Source organism: Somniosus microcephalus, chromosome 11, assembly GCF_052327205.1.
Source record: "Somniosus microcephalus isolate GS21.2 chromosome 11, FLI_Smic_1.0, whole genome shotgun sequence".
Lineage (NCBI taxonomy): Eukaryota > Metazoa > Chordata > Chondrichthyes > Squaliformes > Somniosidae > Somniosus > Somniosus microcephalus.
The window spans coordinates 143646680-143663011 of NC_140997.1; the positions used below are offsets into that span (position 1 = coordinate 143646680).

Consider the following 16332-nt stretch of genomic DNA (forward strand, 5'->3'; position numbering starts at 1 on the left):
AGGTGGGGTTGGCATCGGTTAGTTCGACCTCGTCTACGAGAGGGTCATTTTTAGACGTCCGAACGTATCTTCGGAGTAATACAGGTCCAGGAGTAGTTAGCCATGACGGGAGTGATGTCCCATGAGATGAGCGACGCTGGAATCCAAAGAACCGCTCATGAGGTGTAGTATTTGTGGCTGTAGAAAGCAGGGACCGTATAGAGTGCAATGCATCCGGAAGCACTGTTTCCCATTGCTGGTCTGGTAGGCCCCGAGATCTTAAAGCGAGACGTACGGAATTCCAGATGATACCGTTATACCTCTCTACCTGCCCATTTCCGATGGGATGGTATGGTGTTGTTTTGCTTGTAGCAATTCCCCGTTCTGAGAGGTAGTCCTTGAGTTCCCTTGACATAAAGGATGGACCCCGATCTGAGTGAATATAAGCCGGCATGCCACAGAGAGAAAATACCTGCTCAAGGCAGCAGATTACTGTGGACGCCAGCATATTGGAGCAGGGGAAGGCAAACGGAAAACGTGAATATTCGGCGATCATGGTGAGCAAATATGTGTTCCGAGTTGAAGAGGACACTGGGCCCTTAAAATCGATGCTAAGTCGTTGCATCGGTTGGGTTGCATGTATGAGTATACCATCTGAGGGGCGGAAGAACTGAGGTTTTAATTCCGCACAAAGCCGGCATTCTGAGCATATTTTCTTTACATCTCCAGTGGAAAAAGGGAGATTCCGTGATCGTACGAAATGTAGCATGCGCGTAACGCCAGGATGACACAATCCATTGTGGACATCCATGAGAGTAGAGGATGACATAGTGGAGCAGAATGCCCGTGTGAGGGTGTCCGGGGCCACATTCTCCTTGCCAGGCCGATAGAGAATGGTATAACCAAAAGAGGCCAGTTCCATCCTCCAAAGTTGTATTTTATTATTCTTAATTTTGGTTCGTTTTCGATTATCGAGCATGAAGGCAACTGATCGTTGGTCCGTGATCAATGTAAAGTGCTGGCGAGCTAGAAAATGGTTCCACTTCCGTACTGCCTCTATGATGGCTGTGGCTTCTTTCTCAACTGGAGGATAATGTAGCTCGGCACCTTGTAAGGTCCTGGACATAAATGCTACAGGACGACCTTCCTGATTCAGAGTAGCCGAGATCGCCACCTCCGAGGCATCACATTCAACCACGAAAGGGAGATTCTCATCGATGGAGTGAAGAGCCGCTTTCTCCAACTGTTTTTTGAGAAGGTTAAAGGCTGCAACAGCCGCTGTTCCCAGTGGAAATGATCTAGCATGCAGCAAGGGTTGGATTTTGTCCGAAAAATGAGGAATCCATTTAGCGTAGTATGCAAACAGACCGAGAGCCCGACGTAAAGAAGCCGGATTCTTAGGTGACGGGAGCTCTTGGAGCGGGCGAAGTCTTTCTGGGTCTGGCTTAATGATACCATTGCCTACGCAGTAGCCAAGGATGTTGATGGTCGGTTGCGACTCAACAGATTTGGATTCATTCAGGGTCAAATTACGGCGATGGAGGGCATCCCGAAATTTTTGGAGGTTGGCGTCGTGTTCCTGTTGATCGTGACCTGCAATGGTAATGTTATCAAGATAGGGAAAAGTGTCCCTTAGGTTTTCCTGCTTAACCAGGCCATCCATTGCCCGTTGGAAGACAGCCACTCCATTAGTAACCCCGAATGGGAGGCGACGAAATTGGTACAGCCGTCCATTAACCTCAAAGGCCGTGTACTGCTTATCTGAGACCTTCAAGGGTACCTGATGATAGGCACTTTTTAAATCGTAAGTTGAGAACACTTTGTATTCGGCCAGTTTATTAACCATATCATCAATGCGTGGCAATGGGTAGGCGTCCAAGTCGGTATATTGATTGATGGTTTGCGAATAATCGATGCATAGTCGCTGTTTGTGAGGTTTTAGAGGGTTCTTGACAATGACGACTTGAGCCCGCCAGGGCGACGAACATGGTTCGATGATATCCTCTGCTAGAAGTCGAGAGATTTCAGCCGCAATAAAAGATTGGTCTTCCTGATTAAAGCGCCGCGATTTCGTTATTATTGGTTTGCATCGAGGCGGAATACTGGCAAATAATGAGGGTTCATCAAGTGAAGCTGCTGACAATGCACAAAACGGTAATTTAGACGGTATATTAGAAATAGTAAGTCCGGGTTTGGATCCACCAAACTCAATGGTGAGTTTCTTATGCTGTTTTTGGAAGTCCAGCCCTAAGAGGAGATCACTACATAAGTCCTTGAGCACCGAAAGTCGGGTGGAGGGATACATACGACCACGAAGTGTCATATCAACAACACAAAAGCCGGAGATTCTGGTATTAAGTGATGACTGAGCCATCGCAATTGCCTGGTCCGATGGGAAGACATGTAGTTTCAATTTCGCAACAATCTGTTCCTTAATGAAACTATCAGTACTTCCTGAGTCAATTAAGGCATCTAAGGTATGCCCTTTAATTGAAATTTTTGTGGCTGCATGAGACAGGTTCTGTGGGCAAGCAGCTGTAATTGGTGTCGTTGCACAGAGAGTGGCTAAAACTCTCGGTGTGCTTCTTCGGGAGAGAGCTCGAGAGGAAGCTTGATAGGTCCTAGCTGGAGCATCTTGATAGGCCCTAATTGGGGCAGTTCGGTAGGCCTTAGCTGGATTGGCCCTCGTAGAGGCCCTTGATAGGCAAACTTTAGCAAAGTGTCCTTTTTTTTTGCAATAACTGCAGATTGCATTGCGAGCAGGGCAGGTTTTCCTAGGGTGAAAAGCATCTCCACAAAAGAAGCATTCCTTCCTAGATTGCCAAGAGGCTGCTAAAGTGGGGTCATCCTCCTCTTCTTCATCAGAATTATCAGAATTAGATTCCCCCATGATAGGGTTCACCTGAGACCGCTTGAATTGTCTGGTTGCAGTTACAGCAGCAGATCGAGATCTGGGCAGCTGATAGAGGTCTGCATTTCTCTTTGCCAAATCCAGAGAACAAGCTAGGTCAAAAGCTTTTTGTAGCTCAAGTGTTTTACTTTCTAGTAGACGCTGGCGTATAAATGGAGAGGCAATCCCGCAGATGAAAGCATCACGAATCATTTCTTCGCGGTACAGCTCAGCTGAGACTGCCTGAAAGTTACAATCTATGCTGAGCCTGCGAAGTTCTTGCAGGAATTCGTTAATTGATTCCCCTGGCCCTTGTTGGGCTGTGGCCAGTAGATGTCTAGCATAGACCTCATTTGGGGTCTTGGCATACAGTTTCTTAAGTGCCCGAATCACCTCATCGTAATTATCCCATTCATCAACATATTCGAACACTTTTGGGGTCACATAATTGATAAGTATCCTCAATCTAGCAGGAGCATCTGCTTTACATTCATCCAGAAAATTCTCAAAAGTACGGTACCAATGCTTCCATACCCTGCCAGCTGCTGGTGTATTCGGGTCCAAGTCCAGACGAATAGGTCTAAGGATTCTCTCCATGATGGGTGGTTCCCTGGATCCTTAACTCCGAGTTTGTCCGAAGGTCTAGTATTTGTGAGTGTAAATACTAAGTTACTTAAATTGATGTAAGAAAAAGGAGTCTTACCATCAAGTAACTTTAAAGTAAGCTTTAAGTAACTTATAAACACACTATATACAAGAGAGGTCTTTACCATGCCTCTGGTAGAAGCCTCTTACAATACTGAACAGTCCAGTATTTATACCAGTCCAACAGGAAGTGACATATGACAGGAAGTGAGGTATGTACACAGTTCATAGTTCATAGTTCACAGTTCACAGGAAGTGATGACATAACTTCCCGGAAGTTATTATTATTATCACAGTCGCTATGGATTCCTCCATTCGCTCCACACTCGCAGCGACCTTGGAGACAAAACCTGCCAGAGACTCCTGCATCTGTGCATGGAGATCCATCACCTCTTCTCTTGCGGATGGACCCAGAGGCAGAGGGTCGACATGCAGCGCAGCTGAGCTGAGCTGGCAGATTCCTGCGCCCTCCGATGAGGACTCTCCACTGCTGTCCCTGTCTCCAGAATCTGCTGAGGCTCAGTTGTGAGCTGTGAAACACCAGGTGACAACACTACTCTATGTCCCGAAGGTCCCCCCGAGGTGTGAGTGTCTGCGCTGGTGCTGGGTGCGCTTACTTCTGCTGACGCTGCGCCCTCAGAGGTTGGAGCTTCCTCTGAGGAGTCTGGCTGCACAGCCTCTTCCTCCTCCACAGTGAGGATGGGGGCTCTGGATGGTACTGTGGGGGAGTAAAGGAAGGAGTTAGAGATGTAATGCCAAGGTTCCTCTGGTGACTCCCAGCGAGTTGGCATCTGCTGACACCTGCATCCATGCAGCATTGGTCTCAGTGGGAGGCCTCTTCCTGCCTGACCTAGGGAAGAGGACCTCCCTGTGGGCCCTAACCCCATCCAATAATGCCTGCAGTGAAGCCTCGTCGAATTTGGAGGCAGCTCGGGGTCTGGCACTGGCCACAGCTGCTGCAGGCTCCTCTGCCATCCTGTATGGTTTGTTTGGAAGCCTTCAGAGGATGCAGTGCTTGCTATGGACCTTGAAAGCACCACGAATGATGACATCATACTGTGGGGCTTTCTGACTAGAAATGGACAATTAGCAAGGCTGCCCACATGCTGGGAATTAATTGGCCGCTTGAGGGAAAATTGCGTGGTGCTGGCTGACACATTATTTTGTGTGTCAGAACCCCACATTCGGGGAAACCCGACCATTTCCCACACAAGCCACAAAATCGGGCCCTAAGAGTGTGTGCCCGATTTAACCACAGTGGAGCTTGATCCTGTCCTCATCCAACATCCGTACATCCACATTTCCAGCATGGGGTGCTGGAGAGCAATCAGGAGAATGAGCTCTGCCCAATTTAACACTTCCTAATGAGGGGCACTGTTGTGGCCAACTGTTGTGCGCCCAGCACGATTCTAACCTTACTTGTCAGCTTGGTGAGCTATTCACCAGATAAGCTTTGAGGGCTCAGGGTTGGAGCCAAATTAAGTATTTTAATATTGAAAATATGCACATGGTTTTAGTTGCCTCTGGGTCAAATCCTGTCACACTTTATTTGAAATCTTGATGTGGTGTGCACTATGGCTAGCAAATATGGCAGACCAGCCATTCATTGACTGAACAACCCAACTTCTACTGAAGAAACAAAAACAGAACTCACCATTTTATTGTCAATTGAATGTAGAAAAACAACTGTCCTTGGCCTTGGCACTCGTTGCATGTCTGACGGCCAAATCCAGAGCAGGATTTGCAACTGGGGGAAAATCAGAAGCTCGTGATATATATTACATGTGGTATCTTCCAAAAATCTGTTTTACAGGGGATTATGCCATCTGCTGGCTTATGTGCCTAACAAACAAGTAATGGCCAATTGGCCATATATTATCGGTTGTTTATTAAATATTGAATTAATTCCAGTAAACCAATAATTTGAGGCATAGTATTAATGCATCCAGATTGTTAATTATATTTTAGTTGACTTTATGATGCATTTTATTTCTTGTGGAGCTACACAAGCGATATTACTCTGATATTTTGTTGTACTTTGCAAGTTTTGCTTGAGGGTCACTTGCAGTTCTGCTGCAGCACACTGCAACGTTGAACCCTGGGCCTTGAGTCTGTGCCTGTGATCCTTCACACACTAATTTCAATCATGCCACTGCAGATAGTCGCCACTTGAAGACCAGGTACGTCCCCACAGGATGGGGAGAAAGCTATAGGGAATTAGTTCTATTCTAATAGGATCGTTTCCTCATTCTATGGGGTTCGGGGTAACCCTGCCTCCTAATTTGTATACCCTTGTCTCTTTTACCGGACAGCAATAAAAGCAGAGGATACCGTACTGAAGATGAGCTAAGTCAGCATCCCACAGTCACAAATGAACACCCAAAGGTTTGTGGAACAGAAACTCATGCCAGTGGGCACAGGTGAAAAAGGTGGGTTGCAGGTGGTGCCCGAGTCATGTTATGGGTAGCATTGTATTAATTTCTCTCTAGTTCAAATCCAGCACAATTAATAGGAACAGAATATCCTACAATCAACAGAGCAACTAGTACTGAATACAGCATGGAAGCACATAGGCTCTCAATAGGATTTCTTATCAGCCAAAATCTCATTATATATTTTGTAGCGGATGTGCGGCCCTGGCCGTCAGAGATCAGCTGTTTCTGAGGGTCTCACCACAGAAGCCAAATTGCCAGTTTCAGCAGTGATTCACTGCACATTTGCCCACATGGGGACACAAAAGATCGTGAGCCAGTGCAACTGGGCCATAACATTTCAGTATTCTAACAGACAGAAGGAATCACCAGCTCCGTTCTGGGCTAGCTCACTTGCATTCTTAGGACCACAATCCTTACCTTACTATCCCACTACCCAAACAGTGATCACATCTGTCGTCGCTTTCAAACTGAGATCCTTTACCATGACAAATCGAGCATTCCACCTGTAGTTACAAAATGGCTCGGTGTTACTTCAATATATTTCACATAACTACCGCCTCATATACTTGTAGATTGATGTCTTAGCAAATCAGCTTAAAAAGGAACTGTTCTCTGGGGCCAGGAGAAGCAATCCCTCCCTCGCACTCAACTCAATGGGGCCCATTTTGACTATTGGAGTCAACTTGGAGCGAGTTGGTCCAGCGAAGAAGTGTTGCCCCACCTCCACCCATGATTTTCAGTACTTGGCCTCATGTACATTCACCAGGCGAGCTGCAGGACGCCATACAGCCGTCTTGACACAGCTCGCCAGATTCAACAACGGAAAGCAGGACATTGCTGTCGCCAGGAAGGTAAGTCACGGAGGGGGGAGTCGCAATCGTGGAGAGTGGGTGGGGGTCCCGGGGTGGCAGACACCCAGATTATTTTTGTGGACTCCTGCTCCTCCAATGCCCAGAAAAATAATTCAAGACTTACCTTTGCTGGCCCTCTTCACTTCCATCGCCCGTGGAACCAGTTTCTACCTAAAGTGGCAACTGGGGTCCTATTTATGTCATAGGACCCGATTTCCATATTACAGGGGGCCAATTGCCTGAAACAGGCAGGCGCTTTGGATACCCAGAGGTAAGCCCCTGTTAATGGGGCATTAAGGCTACCAACCCCATTTTGAGGCTTTTACTGCCCCATTAACACCTGGAATTGCTGGCTCTTGCTGAGGTACGCTTCAAGAGGTGCCTGGAACCCTCCATCACTTTGGCCAATTGGGCATTCTGCACATAGAAGCTTCGACTGTGAGTGTTGGCAGGCTGTTTTACCGAGAGGTAAACCTGAACCCAATCTGAGCTCACTCGACATCCATAAACACACACACACACACATTGCAGTGCTAATTCCAAAATTGCGCACTCGCAGCCTGTCATTTTGAGTCGGTGAATGTAAAATCGCAGGCTGGGAGTGCAGAATTTGGCAATATGTGCTCCCGACATTAGAGGCGGAGCAGCATAATCACTCTTGTTACTGAGGCAGATGGTGATGGATTCCAACCCCACTGCAGTACCTGAGCACATAGTTTTGGCTGACACTTCAGTGCAGTACTGAGAGAGTGCTGCACTGTTGGCGGTGTCGTCTTTCAGATGAGACGTTAAACCGATGCCCTGTCCACCTCTCAAGGTGAACATAAAGGTTCCCGTGGCAATATTCAAATAAGAGCAGTGGAGTTCTCCCAGTGTCCTAACCAACATTTATTCCTTAACCATCATCTCCAAAACAGCTTAACTGGTCATTTGTCTTATTGGCGTTTGTGGGACCTTGTTGGGCATAAATTGGCTGCTGTGTCTGCCTAAATACAACAGTGACTTCAAAAGCTAATTCTTTGTCTGTGAAGCGCTTTGGGAGGCCCTGAGGATGTGAAAGGTTCTATATAAATGCGAGTTTGTTCTTTGTTTACTTACCCGTCCTGTTTGAGCGCAATTACTACACGGGACTTTACCCGTGGCCATGCATTTGTGGCAGTCCTGAAACAAAACATATTCAAACAAAGTGAGTGCAGCCTCCCAGAGAAAATTGGTTAGGTTATTTGCTGACATTTCTAAAAGGGAAGGAAAACGAGAGGATGATCTTTTTCATCAACTTTTTCAATCCTCCAGTCATCTCCTGAAGGCACCACAGTGTGATATATTTACTATTGTATGCATATTTTAGGTGAGGTGTGACTCTCAGGCTCCCTAACACTTGGGCTCGGACATGAAGCTAATGCCCATGGACATATACCCAAACATGATTCACTGCCTGCAAGAAAGGAGTAAGTGGGGGAGGGGGGGGGAAATCAAAGGGAAATTGGGGATAAATAATATAAAGGGCTGCATGATTTCTCAAAATAGGCTAGATTGGCCGGTCCAATATGGTGTCCATTGTTACTTTAGCAACATGTAACAAAGACTTGAATGGCACCTTAAAAACTACTCAATAGGGCTTGGGCGATGAGGTGGGCTAGACACTGGGTTCACATCGAGCCTGGACTGATGGGAAGAAAATCTCTTCCGTCTCCTAACTGTAGGGATCCTATGGAAAATTAGTTTGGGCTCTTTGTGGGCACAGACCCGCGCCACAAAACTGTTCTAATTCTGCATAAATTGGCCGTCTCAGTCAAAGTAGGGAACTGCTGTAGAGGCGCTTCTCTGATGATGACATGTGGTTGGAGCAAATTATAGTAGTTTACTTTGTATTTAACGGTGCTGCATATAACATGGGAGTGCTTCATACTGACACTGGGTAGCTGAAATGGGAAAGTATCCCCTTCACCATTATTCACACCCCTCAATTTGACATACATAAATTCACATAGTAAAAAACACTAATGAAAGAGGAATTTGAAAGTTTCAGGAGATACCATGAATGCTGCTGACTTTTGTAATGTATTTACCTTCAAGGGGGGGGAACTACTTTTTACAGCTCATGTATACTGTAGTACCGGCAGTGACCACACCTGTATATAGCACTGAGTAGTAACCTGTACAGTCAGTTCAACTGTGAGCCACGTTGAGTAAACACCTGTTGTACTGTTTCTGCTGCAGTCTGTATCTTTTTATACACGGACATAACATTGGCGACGAGGCAGGTTCGAACCTACCTGCAACTCTGCATCACCTCCCGGGGATTCGTTCCTGGAGATCAGTGGATTGGAGGTCAAGGCAGAGACTCGAGAATTGCGGGGGAGGCTGTCGAGAACCAGGCTTGGCTTTTCAGTCGAGGTGGTCCAGCGAAACGGGCTGGCAACAGGTAGTGCGCAGACCCTTCCCGGACAGCGGCGGGCTAGAGCCCGACCGAGCGGCACAGCAAAAGGGCCGAGCAGCGTCGACGGGGGAGAGAGAGAGAGAGGGCAGAGCGCACAGGACGCAGCTGGTGTTCAGGGGCCGAGCAGCGTCGGAAAGAGGGAGAGAGACGCGCAGAAACCCACAGGGCGCCGCCATTGCCACGAGAACCGCCGGGAGCGGGGGAGGAAGGAAAGCGCGGGAGACGCCATTTTAAGCCATTGGGAGACGCCATTTTAAACCACACCCAAAATGCCGAAGAGCGGCAGTATCACCGCATTTGACAATGAAGTCGAAGATTGGACTACATATGTCGAACGAATAGAGGTGTACTGCAAGGCAAATGAGGTGTCAGATGACAAGAAAGCGTCGGTATTGTTAAATTTAATGGGTGCAAAGACGTATGGTTTATTACAAAATCTAGTAACCCCAACGAAGCCAATGGAAAAAAGTTTTGAAGACATAGTAACGATACTAAAGGAACATTTAAACCCCACACCGCTGCTGATAGCAGAAAGATTCAAGTTTCACAAACGGAACCGGCATAAGGATGAAAGCAATGCTGATTATTTAACAGAACTGTGCAAACTATCGCAACACTGCCAATTTGGAGCGGGACTGGCAGCTACCTTAAGGGACAAGTTTGTGTGTGGGCTTCAAAGTGAAGGAACCCAGAAACGGCTTTTATCTGAAAAGGACCTTATGCTGGGAAAGGTTTTCAGCATTGCGTTATCATATGAAGCAGCAGCACGGGGCGCTGCAGAGATACAACAGAGACCGCAAGAATATGGCACAAACGAAATGTCATATGGAACAGAGAAGTGCTATCGCTGCAGCAGAACAACACACAACCAGAATGATTGCTGGTTCAAAGACAAAGTGTGCAGACAGTGTGGAAAAGTAGGACACATAGCACGAGTCTGCAGGTTGGGAAAGAAAACCAGCAATAAGAAACCTACCAAAGGAAAGTACAAGAAGGTACATAAGATGACGGAGAATAGTTCAGACGAACAAAAGAGTGATAACGACTCCGAAAGCAGGGAACTGAGTTGTCTGAAACTACATAATGTGATCACAACGGAGGATCACCGAACCATTTGGGTCACTCTCAAGATAGCAGGAGTCCAGGTAAAGATGGAATTGGACACAGGATCAGCCCTAACAGTCATAAACCGACGGGACTACGAGCGGCTATTCTCACACATACCCTTGAGAGACACAAAAATTATTTTGAAGATGTACACGGGGCAAAAAGTCTACCCCAAAGGAAAAATAAGGGTGACCGTTATATATAACGGTAAGGAAACACCAAAACTAGACCTGTATGTATTGCAAGATGGAGGACCACCATTACTGGGACGTGAATGGATCCAGAAAATACAACTGGATTGGCATTCCATACAGGCACTGACTGTGGCTGACAAAAAAGATGACGACGTCACACCTGGGTGACTGTCAAAGATCCTAACTGACGCGAAAGAAGTGTTCCAGCAAGGACTCGGAACACTAAAAGGCATGACAGCGACGATTAAAATAGAAGAAAACGCAAGCCCAAAATTTTTTAAGGCCAGACCGGTACCTTATGCGATCCGCCCAGCCATCGAAGCAGAGCTGGAGAGTCTGGAACGTTCAGGTGTACTGTCCAAGGTAGACTGGAGCGAGTGGGTTACACCCATCGTCCCTGTGATGAAAAAGTCGTTGAGCAGCACGCCTGGGGAACCAAGGAAGGTTCGCATCTGTGGGGACTTTAAGGTAACAGTGAACCCGATCCTTCACACCGTACAATATCCACTTCCGCGGATTGAAGATATTTTCGCCTCGCTATCTGGAGGGAAACGCTTCACTAAGATTGATCTGGCCCAGGCGTATCTGCAAATGGAGGTAGAAGAAGCATCAAAAAAATACCTCACAATCAACACCCATAAAGGTTTCTACCAATACAACCAGCTGGTATTCGGGGTAGCATCAGCTCCGGCTATTTGGCAGAGGGCAATGGAACAAGTCCTGCAAGGGATCCCAGGGACCCAGTGTTATTTGGATGACATCCTGGTCACGGGCGAAAATGACAGTGATCACCTTGCCAACCTGGAGCAGGTGCTCACTAGATTGCAGGAATATGGGCTCCGAGCTAACCGCCCCAAATGCGAGTTTTTTAGAAAACAGATCTCGTATTGTGGCCACGTTATCGATAAAGAGGGGTTACATAAGTCCCCAGAGAAGATTGAGGCAGTAGTCAAGGCTCCAGCACCGGAAAATGTGTCACAACTGAGGTCGTTCCTCGGGCTGCTAAACTACTACCATAAGTTCTTGCCAAATTTGTCTACAATACTACACCCACTGAACACCCTACTGCAAACTGGGGTGCCATGGAAGTGGAGTGACGAATGTAGACGAGCTTTCCAGAAGAGCAAAACACTAATCACATCGAAAGAGGTATTGGCCCATTACAACCCAGCATTACCAATTCGGTAGGCATGTGATGCGTCACCCTACGGCATTGGAGCGGTGCTGTCGCACAAATTCTCGGACGGCTCAGAGAGGCCAATAGCCTTTGCGTCACGATCACTAAACTCAGCCGAGCGTAACTACACCCAGATTGACAGGGAGGCCCTCAGCCTAGTGTGGGGAGTGAAAAAGTTCAATCCCTATCTGCACGGGCAGAAATTCACCTTGCTGACTGATCACCAGCCTCTTGTCTCCATTTTTAATCCGAAGAAGGGCGTTCCGGTGATGACTGCGCAACGACTACAAAGATGGTCACTTTTTCTAGGGGCGCACCACTATGAGATTGAATATAATGGCACGAAACAGCATGGAAATGTTGATGGGCTATCACGCCTGCCACTGCCTACTGCGGAGGAAGCACCAGCAGTGGATCCTGTCGAAATATTCCATTCGACTGTAGTTGAATACCTATCGGTAACTAACGCTTGTATCGAAAAGGAAACCCGAAATGACCCGACACTGTCTCGGGTATATGATTTGACAGTGAAGGGATGGCCAGCACATGGCGACTCATTGTTGCCAGCATTCTCGACAAGGAGAGAACAGCTGTCAGTGTGCCGGGGGACCTTGATGTGTGGATCCCGAGTGGTAATTCCACCCAAGTTAAGGGATAGAGTGCTCAATGAGCTTCATGAGGGTCATCTGGGAGGGGTAAAAATGAAAAGCCTAGCCAGGGCTTATGTGTGGTGGCTGGGAATCGATACACAAATCGAGGACCTGACCAAGAGCTGCTCAGGATGCCAGAAAGTCCAAAATGCACCACCACAGGCCCCTCTACAGCCATGGGAGTGGCCCTCATCTCCATGGCAACGGGTGCATATTGATTTTGCTGGTCCATTCATGGACTCAATGTTTTTAATAGCCGTGGATGCGCACTCGAAATGGCCTGAGGTGATCAAAATGTCCTCCACCACCACGGAGAAAACTATTGCAGTCCTACGGACCATTTTTGCCAGGAATGGCTTGCCAGAACAGATTTGCTCCGACAACGGACCACAGTTTGTGTCCGAAGAGTTCCGGAGGTTCTTGAAAAAGAATGGGGTAAGGCATTACACATCCGCCCCGTATCATCCAGCCGCAAATGGATTGGCTGAGAGGTTTGTACAAACCTTTAAGAAGGCAATAAAGGCTATGTACAATGACAACATTCCGCTGCAGCACAAGGTGGACAATTTCCTGTTCGCCTACCGGAATGCGACACATGCAGTCACCAACCAGGCCCCAGCCATGATGTTCTTTAACTGAAGGTTAAGATCTCACCTGGATTTGCTCAGACCAAACGTACGAAGAGATGTTGAGAGTAAGCAATTCCAGTACATCCATGAGAAGCCAACAAGGAGCTTCAATGTAGGGCAACCAGTCTTGGCCCGCGACTACCGAACAGAAAAATGGCAGCCAGGAACGATATGCACACGGCAGGGCCCACTAATGTATACAGTGGACGTTGGGGAGAGCATCGTGAAACGCCATGCTGACCAGATCCTAGAGTCACAGGAACAAGTCAACTCCATGCCTCGCCCATACGTACCTGGTGATGAACCCGACGTACAGGTCGCATCTACCCCAGAAACAGTAGCATCGGAAGCTGATGAACCAACCGATGACAGGGGGCCAGAATCGCCTCCGCACCAAGAGCAAGACACTCGGGAAAGGCGCTATCCAGAAAGGATCAGGAGGCCTCCCCAAAGACTGAATATATAAATAGACTATTTTCAGCTAATGTTGCATGTTAAAAGTGTTCATTGTAATTAGTTTGATATTTAGTTGTTAAATGAGTGTTATGGTACTGTTAATCTAAAAGGGGAGGAATTGTAATGTATTTACCTTTAAGGGGGGAACTACTTTTTACAGCTCATGTATACTGTAGTACCGGCAGTGACCACACCTGTATATAGCACTGAGTAGTAATCTGTACAGGCAGTTCCACTGTGAGCCACGTTGAGTAAACACCTGTTGTACCGTTTCTGCTGCAGTCTGTATCTTACTATACACGGACGTAACAACTTTGATGCTGCATCACTGAAGGATCCTTTGGTTCATTGATCAAGAATTGGAATTGACTGTAGCTGTGGAGATGCCCTGACGTGAACCCAGTGAAAGGCCAGTGTCTAGCCCACCTTATCACCCAGGCCCTATTGAGTAGTTTTTAAGGTGCCATTCAAGCCTTTGTTACATGTTGCTAAAGTAACGATGGACACTGTATTGGACCAGCCAATCTAGCCTATTTTGAGAAATGACCTGACTGTGCCACGTTCTTGGAGGAGAGCGAAGAAATTAAAATGTTTTCTAAAAGAACCTCCTGATCTCACCCAGGATAGGTAGTGGGCAGGGCTCCCACTCCTAACGCAACCCAGAGATGCCGCAAAGTACATGCAATGCCTGCATAGTCGAATATCAAAACACATTCATTGTCTAGGTTCCCGCTTGGGTAAATTAAGATTTAATCTTTGGCTTTTTATCATTTTTTAAATGCTCAGGGTTAAAATGGAGGCTACTCTTTTTTAACTAGATATAAAATGGAAGGTAGAGACACAAGGGGGTAATTTTGATAGTGTAAAATGAGTGAAAGCGAATTGGCAGCCTATTTTACATCTCTCTTGATTTATACAAACATAGAAAAATAGGAGCAGGAGTAGGCCATTCGGCCCTTCAAGCCTGCTCCGCCATTCAGTATGATCATGGGTGATCCTCTATCTCAATACCATATTCCCCCTTTCTCCCCATACCCCTTGATGCCTTTTGTGTCGAGAAATCTATCTATCTCCTTCTTAAATATATTCAGTGACTTGGCCTCCACAGCCTTCTGTGGTAGAGAATTCCACAGGTTCACCACCCTCCGAGTGAAGAAATTTCTCCTCATCTCAGTCCTAAATGTCCTACCCCATATCCTGAGACTGTGACCCCTCGTTCTAGACCCCCCTGCCAGTCTGCCTAGCCCTGTCAGAATTTTATACGTTTCAATGAGATCCCCTCTCATTCTTCTAAACTCTAGTGAATACAGGCCTAGTCGACCCAATCTCTCCTCATACGACAATCCTGCTATCCCAGGGATCAGTCTGGTGAACCTTCGCTGCACTCCCTCTATGGCAAGTATATCCTTTCTTAGGTAAGGAGACCAAAACTGCACACAGTACTCCAGGTGTGGTCTCACCAAGGCCCTGTATAACTGTAGTAAGACATCCTTGCTCCTGTACTCAAATCCTCTTGCAATGAAGGCCAACATACCATTTGCCTTCCTAACTGCTTGCTGCACCTGCATGTTTGCTTTCAGTGACTGGTGTACAGGGTCACCCAGGTCCCTTTGTACATCAACATTTCCCAATCTATCACCATTTAAATAATACTCTGCCTTTCTGTTTTTCCTACCGAAGTGGATAACTTCACATTTATCCACATTATACTGCATCTGCCATGTATTTGCCCACTCACTCAACCTGTCTAAATCGCCTTGAAGCCTCTTTGCATCCTCCTCATAACTCACAATCCCACCTAGTTTTGTGTCATCAGCAAACTTGGAAATATTACATTTGGTTCCCTCATCCGAATCATCTTCTATCTATATATATAAATCGGTCCTTCTGTCTGTCTGTCCTTCTGTCTATCTGTCTGCAGGTGTGCGTCTGGGCGGCTATGCGCTCGAAAGTTACAGGGCGTACCTACGCGTGCGTTACGTCGAAAGAAAGCTTACCTTTCCAAAACGGTTTTAAGCGTATTTACGTTTCGGCCGGGCTAAAATCGTGCCCGCGGTATCCGAAAAACCTTAACGTTCCGCTCATTAGCATCTCATTATCCGCTCATTAGCGACAGAGTGACCTCGAGCTCGACCAATCGTACGCCGGGTTGCTGGCGTGTGCCGCCGGGCCAATCGGTGCGTGTGTGGGCGGGCCTTATCGTTCTGAACCGAGGTGAGTAGCCGCCATCTTGCTTCCATTCTTTTTCCTGCTTTCTGCGTCTTTCTTTTCAAATATACATTTCCAGCAAAATAAAATTCAATTTATTAAATTCTTTTAAAATAAATCACTCATTTGTAAATATTTTATCTAACCTGAACATTCTTTTTCCTACCTTTGCCCGTTTTTTTCTTAGGCCTGAAAGCCTGGGCCTTTCTTGCCCAGCCAGGCCCGAGCTAGGTAACTGGGCTGCTGCTAAGCTCCTCACCCCCCCCAACCCCCAGTGTCACATTACCCGGGGCAACGGCGTCAGCCACGAGGGTCAGGGTGCGCGCGCAGCAGGAGCAGGTGAGACTCTGTTCCGCGCTCGGCTCGGGCGGGGGGGGGGGGCGGGGCTCTCGAGAGTGCGGATCTCGGCCTTGGTGAGCGGGACGGGTTACCCCGGCAACGGGAGTGCGGGCCGGCTGGGGCTTGGAGAGCGGGGCTCTCGGGAGTGCGGGGCGGGGCTCTCGGGAGTGCGGGGCGGCTGCGGCTTCGAGAGCGGGGCTCTCGGGAGTGCGGGGCAGGGCTCTCGGGAGTGCGGGGCGGGGCGGCGCGGCAGGGTTACCCCGGCAACCGGGCGTGGCCGTGGCCGTCTCTCAGCCTCAAGCCCTCTCTTCCTCCCTCCCTCCCCCCCCCTT

At 47.6% G+C, this 16332-nt stretch overlaps 1 protein-coding gene across 1 annotated transcript in view; it reads right to left on the reverse strand.

Moving 5' to 3' along the window:
- LOC147110927 (protein SSUH2 homolog) overlaps window positions 1-16332 on the reverse strand; it is a 132428-nt gene that overhangs the window by 14048 nt on the left and 102048 nt on the right. Inside the window, exons 7-9 of the mRNA XM_086001341.1 lie at window positions 7899-7961; window positions 6367-6452; window positions 5169-5261 (exon numbers count right to left, since the gene is read on the reverse strand). Coding sequence (XP_085857467.1) covers window positions 5169-5261; window positions 6367-6452; window positions 7899-7961 — 242 coding nt within the window. The remainder of the gene's footprint in view (window positions 1-5168; window positions 5262-6366; window positions 6453-7898; window positions 7962-16332) is intronic.